The following is a 7,342-nucleotide window of genomic DNA, read 5'->3' as shown; positions in this document are numbered from 1 at the left end:
ATTTTGAAATCCATCATTTTCAATTATAGTCAACCAAACACTAGATTTGACTCTCCTGCATTTTCAACTCCAGCGTTTACAACTACACTGTAATTAAAAGTCTACTGTATTTTCAACTACATCTAACCAAACACTACCTAAGTTTTTATGTTCCCTTTTACACCTCTTTATTTTTTTAATTTAAGTAATTCAATCAATTTTTTTAAATTACATTATTTACCCTTTATTTGTGTATGAAATTAGAGAATTTATTTTAAATCAAGTATACTAATTCTGAAATTATCAATAAATTAATAATATATTAATTAAAAAATTTAATTATTCTTCTTGAAATCATGATTTGAGAGCCAGACCAGGACCATGAAAAGAAGAGCTTCAATTCAAACCGGGCCGTAACATCCACGTTTCCACTTGCACCATCTAGAGATCGGCACTAACACGATAATCCTTCCCTTCCCACAAATCCAACGGTTCTCATAACTCGTCAATTATCCCAACAGCTAGTCTCGTGGGCCCCGGGGCAAAGTCGCGCGAAGCAAGAAAAAAATAAAAAATTAACGACTGACGTGGCCCTGAACTGTTGATCGCCCTCGAAACCATCATTCCGGACGTTTCTGGAAGCCCACTGGAATTCTCCAGAAGAACCCTTCATATCCCTCGAGAATCCTCTCTTTTCTATCTCGATTCAGCTCTGCGGGTTGATCTTCATCTCTCTCGCGTACGATGTAAGTGTGATCCTCTCTCATCCTTTCTTCGTGTTTGAATCTCTCTTTTTTTTACTTTAATTTTGGGATTTTTTGCTTTATTTTATCAACAATCTTGGTTTCTGGAAACAATTTATAGAGAAGTTATGCTTGTTTTTCTGATATATTTTCATCCTTATTGGTGTGATTTTATGACACCAGTCAATTATATGGAAAACAATATGGAAATGTGTTGGACTTTTGAAATATCTTGAATTATTGGGTTGATTGTATGAAAAATTTTAATTTAATGGCCAAAAGCTTGAGAATGTGGTGATTTTGTACAATATGTTGAGTTCATGGTGTTTTTTATCTTAATTTTTACTTTTTATTGTGGATTTATTTATTTATTTATTTAGTTTGCTTGATTTGATCACAATCTTTGTTCCTGGAACTACTTAGTAATAATTTTTAGACTTATATATGTTTGATATATTGTGAGTCTCTTGGTAAGCGATTGAATTTATTTGGGATGATCTTATGAGAACCCTTCAATTGCCTGGACAACATTATGAAATTGTATTGGTTTTCTGAAAAAGATTGATTTTTTTGTTTGGTTTTGCTTGTACAGGTGTAGTCATCTTAACTTTAGAGAAATTCCATGAAATATTTTTAACTGTTGACCTAATTGATCTGTCTTTGCTCGTGATGTTCAGCATGTCACTTCTTCTGCATTAGTTTAGCTTTTCTTTTATTCTTAACACTTGTAATTTTCTTGCTATTTATTTATTGATTCATTTATCTGTCAGCATCCATGTTGTGTTGTTATTCCTGTTCTGTATTAAATAAATGTTTCGTTGTTTCCCAAATATTTTGATTTCTTTTTAAAGTAAATGCTTTGGTGTATGGTTTTTGAGTGTTAATTTTTTTAACTCGGATTTTTATCTAGTCCACATTTAATAGTTTAAGTCATTTCAGAAATTATTTCAGCTTTTTTTCTTTTTGTAGTTGGGAAAAAAATAAAAAAACATTAATTTTTTTTTTTTGGACAATTTTAGTAATTTTTTTAAATTTTTTTTTATATTACCCTTTTTGTGGTGCATTATCATTATGTTTGGCCTGCCAATTGTGTTAAAACAACTTATTCGACCAAATTTAGTTGGCCTAGTTTTAACTTATATTAGGTTTGAATTCAATCAATTAAGTTGATTTCATTATTAGCCAAATTGGTTCAACAGCAACCAGATTTGCATAGTTTTGTCTACTTTTCCCAACTTAGATCTAATTTGTTAAACTGTAACTCACTCCCAAATTTAGAGCTTCAGCCAAAGTTAAAAGCAAATATATTCCATTCCATCTTTATTTCAGAACTGTTATTCATGTGTGTTTATTTTTCAGAAATAATCTTGAATTAAAGTGAATGAGAAAAAGGAACATTACAAGAATAAAAGCTACTGAAGATTTTTTTAAACCCAAAAATTTTGACTTTTATTATTTATTTTAGAATTTAAAGGACATCAGAGATTTTAAAGAGAACATCTTAGAAAATTGTTTACAGTTATGTGATACAGCTTTCTTGCTATCGTGATATATAATTTGCATATTTGATTTAGTCAAAACTGTTGAACATGGGAAGCAGGGAAGTGGTAAATAGATAGTGGATGATTTGATGCAAACATGAAATCTCCCCTCTTTTTTTTTACACCATTACTGTTTTCTGATTCTCTTTTGGGAGAGATATTAGTCCAAATGGGCTTAATATCAGGTATAGCGAAATTGAGTATCCCCTTTTCTTAGGAGAACAAACTTCAACTCTTTCCACAATCAGTTAGAACTATAGCCATTATTTTTACTTAAATGAATTGATCAATCACTGATGAATGGAGCATCAAGAACCACAACTAATTAGTTATTTGGCCATTTAAAGATACATGAGGTTTCCTACCTTCTGATCATTTGTTGTTGGAGTCTTAAAAACATTTTTTAGTTTTACCTGTGCCCATGCTGCCAAATTTTAATCCAGCCGATCATTGGGATGCAAATAGGATGATGGGTCTTGGCCATTAGCATACTATCTAAGCATAAATTTATCCTGTCTAGATCTTTTAGAAATCAACATTTAACTTATCAATTGTATAGTAATCCTACTATATGAACCTTAAATTATACAAGTATCTAGAATCTTTATGTCTTTACAGGAAGTTGCTCAAAAACTTGTTTGATGCTTTTTGCATGCAGAGACCCTCATAATATAGGGATACACTGTTAATGTGGTAAACCAATAATCTGGCTATGTGATTGTCACATCCCCTTCAATAAAAGACCAAGTTGTGATTTTTAACTAATTTTAATCTATGATGACATAAGCAAAAAGAAATAAATGAGGAGGATGATAAACAAAGAAGACAGCAATGTTGGAGTCATATGGATTTAGATGCTTATAATTTACATGTTAAGAGTGTCTGGGTGATTAAAATTCTATAAATATCAGCCACTTTAGTTGTTTAAACAAAGGTTATTAAAGCCGCTAAAGTAAAGCTATTGACTCGCTGATATTATGATTTTCTTACTAAAGCAAGCTACTTTGGAAATCTAATGACCTGGTATGCTTCAGCTGTTTTGAAACTTTTGAGCTAAACTAAGTGTTGGTGTATTGTCATAAAATCCTTACTTTGTTCCTGTAGATGAAAGTTAAAGCTCATAATTGGCTTTTGAGAACCAGAGGAAACTAGCAAGGTTACTGTCTGATTTCATTCTCTATTTGTTTTTTATGCATGATATATTTTTATGGTGGCAAAACTGATCGTTGGAGTCATGACGTTTATATTTTATCTAGTTTATAAACTCATTTGTCACTAAATTTCTCAGCCCATTTTACAGTATGGCGGAACAATTCTACACAGTTGCATCAGACAGCGAAACATCTGCTGATGATAGGCAGCAACCTTCATTGCCCGATATTGCTATTGGAATCGATATCGGTACTTCACAGTGCAGTATTGCTGTATGGAATGGCAAACGGGTGGAGCTGCTGAGGAACACCAGAAACCAAAAACTAATGCGATCATATGTCACGTTCAAAAATGAGGTTCCGTCGGGAGGGGCAAGCCAAAATCTGTCTCATGATGAGCAAGAAATTCTGTCAGGAAGTGCAGTCTTTAATTTAAAACGTTTGATTGGGAGAGTTGATACAGATCCTGTGGTTCATGCAAGCAAAACCCTCCCTTTCCTCATTCAGACCTTAGACATTGGTGACAGACCTTTTATTGCTGCATTGGTGAACAATGTGTGGAGATCTACCACACCAGAGGAAGTGCTTGCGATTTTTTTGGTGGAATTAAAAAAAAGTATTGGCTGAGGTGCAGCTCAAGCGCCCAATAAGAAATGTTGTTCTGACTGTTCCAGTTTCATTCAATCGGTTTCAACTCACTAGAATTGAGAGAGCCTGTGCAATGGCAGGGTTGCACGTCATGAGACTCATGCCTGAACCAACTGCTGTAGCACTTCTATATGCTCAGCAGCAGCAGCAATCTTTACACGAGAACATGGGAAGTGGCACTGAGAAAGTGGCTCTCATTTTCAATATGGGTGCTGGTTATTGTGATGTTGCAGTGACTGCTACAGCTGGAGGAGTGTCACAGATTAAGGCATTATCAGGCAGTACTTTAGGTGGTGAAGATATACTCGACAATGTCTTACGCCATCTTGTGCCAAATTTCTACAATTTATATTCAAGTCCCAGTGTGGACAAGATTAAATCAATGGGCTTACTCCGTATTGCCACCCAAGATGCAATTCACAGGCTTTCCTCAGAGATAAGTGTCTCCATCAATGTGGACGCTGGTGATGGCACAAAGATATCTAGAGACTTGGATCGTTCTGAATTTGAAGAGGTAAATCGTTCTGTGTTTGAGAAATGTGAGAGGTTAGTCTCACAATGTATGTTAGATGCCAAAGTAATTGCAGAAGATATCACAGATGTCATACTAGTTGGTGGGTGTTCAAACATACCAAAGATTAAAAATTTGCTGCGGGTATTATGCAAGAGAAAAGAAGTCTATCAGGGCATTGATCCACTAGAGGCCATTGTTTATGGTGCAGCACTGGAAGGGGCAATTGCTTGTGGAGTCAATGATCCGTCCGGGAGTCTGGACTTACTAACCATACAGGCAACTCCTCTAAGTCTTGGTATTCGTGCTGATGGCAATGCATTCGCTATAATTATACATCGTAACATAGCCATCCCTGCAAGGAAGGAGATGTTGTTCACCACGGCCCATGATAATCAAACAGAAGCCTTGATCATGGTGTATGAAGGCGAAGGAAAGAAGGTTGAAGAGAACCGTATCCTCGGCTTCTTCAAAATCGCTGGAATTCCACCAGCACCAAAAGGTTCTGCTGAAATTAGTGTTTGCATGGACATCGATGCATCAAACAGTCTGAGAGTTTTTGCAGGTGTGTTCTCCGCAGGTACCCAGCAACCTCTCTCTCCATTCATTGAAGTGAGAATGCCTACATTAGATGGTGGCCATGAATGGTGTGAAGCACTCATTAAGAAGCATGGATCTGAACTTGATTTGGCTACCATGCCACGGAAATTGCAGCCATGAGGTTTTGTGGCTGACCTTGATTTCTTTGTTTCTTTTTCATGGTTTTTCTGTATCGAGTGGAAGTGATGTTTGTTAGCTTGTTTGTTCAATCAATTTCCATGTTATTGTTTTCTTTGTGTCAAACAACTTGCAAACTGTTGAATGTTGGGAGTCATTTGTATGTATAGTGTGAACTGTGAAGATTACTTCTTTGATCAGCAGTTAACAATTTCGGACTTTAGGAATTTTTTTTGTGCTACTGCTTTCAAAGTTCAAGCCTTTAATAATTTGGGCAAAATGCTTCAATTATTCTAAATTTAAGAAACATGTCTGGTTACATGCCAGTGAACTTTGGGCTCAGGTAGCATTGTTCTAACATGGATCTCTCTGTTTCTTAAAGTGTGTTTCTCCTTTTCTTCTGAATGGATTCCGTTGGTGTTTGCCACCTAGTGTCCATGTTATTTGGATGTTACACAATTGAGAAGGTGCTGAATGCTGGGTTCTCTCCGTTGGTATAGTGTAAAATAAACTTCATTGGGCATTAGCCACCACTTTTGAACTTAGAGAATTTGATCAAGTTATTACTTTCTAAATTCAATTTTCAAAGATAACTATTGATATAATTGCTCTAGATTTGATTTATATGTTTAATTCTTGCATTGCTGTTTGGGAGGTAAAAACAATCTTAAGATCAGAAATATAATTACTCAAGATTTGATTATTTTATTATACCTAATGAATATTGTTTATTTATTTTAAAAAAAATTAGGATCATAAATTTAAGGTACAACCTGAACCGATATATTGAGTATAAAAATTTTGGTATGCCAATAATCAGTATACATAAATTTTATTGAAATACAGTCCACCAATTTATTTCTTTATGTGGTCTGATTGACAATTTATATAAATTAATCATGAGCATTTGTTGTATTAACGTAATGGTGAATATAAAAAAAAATTAATTTTTTATTTTAAATATTTTTGGTAATTAATTATAATCAATATATTTTGAAAATTAAGGAAATAATTATAAACTAATAAGGATTAAGTGGTGAATATTGGCAAGGTAAAAAAATTTATAAAATATTGTCTTTTGAATTATTTTATTGTAAAACATTAGTAGAAGAATGCAAAGCCTATTATAGTTATTTTATAATTTTTTTAATAAGTTTACTAATCGGATGATAAATAATACATTGTCATTGAATATTAAACATAACACAATATAAGTAGTTGTGTTGTAATTCAACCATTTCGTTAATTATTGTATTGTTTATATTGTTCTTTTATCTCTGAATTAAATAAACCTTAATTATTTTAAAAATCAAAATCATAAGAAAATTGGTGCATGAGTTGGCACATAAATCCGCATAATATATTGCATTCTCCCAAAAGAGAACGCACTCTCATCCATATATGCAATTCATAGACGTATGATAAAGATAAGATTTTGAGAGATATAAATGATTGTTTAAATATTAGAGGACATTCCTTCCACTTTGTTTATTTTAGTTACTACTCATTTGTGTCATTAATACCAAACTAAATTTCTCCAACTTTTCTTTTCTTTTTGTTTATTTCCTTGTGATTCTTGTATTGTATGCCAATATTATGAGACTAAATTTCACCAATTTAAGTTGTAAGAAGGATTGTTTAGGATTGGAAGGTGGATACAAATGTTTTCGGTAAAAGATTTTTTATAAAAGTATCAATAACCTTGGTAAAGAATATAAGCAAAATAAACTACATGTTTCCTACAAGTGGGATGGGATTGGGTTGGCCAATTGTTTTTAAGATTAATTTTTTATAAGAAAACTTTTTTATAGGAAAAACAAATTTTTGGACATATGGGTAGACAATTAGCACAATTAAAGAAGTGGTTTATTTATGCAGAGTTCATGGTTATCTTATATACTCAATTTTGGTGCATGATTTTAAAATCCCTGATCAAGTTTAACCTTCGTATGGGTTTTGCATTCTTATGAACCATGGGATTCACTTTTGGTAGATATTATTGTTACATTCTTTACATAAGAGAATATTATAATAACAAAGGAAAGTTTCTAT

General features: G+C 33.1%; 1 protein-coding gene across 1 annotated transcript; it reads left to right on the top strand.

Moving 5' to 3' along the window:
- The first annotated feature begins 580 nt into the window (after positions 1–580).
- LOC120252548 (heat shock 70 kDa protein 8-like) lies at positions 581–5,517 on the top strand. The gene is given in 3 exon segments (XM_039260724.1): positions 581–725; positions 3,564–4,026; positions 4,028–5,517. Coding segments are annotated over 2 exon segments (1,728 nt in total). The 5' UTR covers positions 581–725; position 3,564; the 3' UTR covers positions 5,294–5,517.
- Positions 5,518–7,342: the final 1,825 nt, after the last annotated feature.

This window comes from Dioscorea cayenensis, chromosome 21, assembly GCF_009730915.1.
Source record: "Dioscorea cayenensis subsp. rotundata cultivar TDr96_F1 chromosome 21, TDr96_F1_v2_PseudoChromosome.rev07_lg8_w22 25.fasta, whole genome shotgun sequence".
Taxonomy (NCBI): Eukaryota; Viridiplantae; Streptophyta; class Magnoliopsida; order Dioscoreales; family Dioscoreaceae; genus Dioscorea; species Dioscorea cayenensis.
The sequence above is the reverse complement of the archived record's forward strand: the minus strand, read 5'-3'. Positions and strand labels throughout refer to the sequence as shown.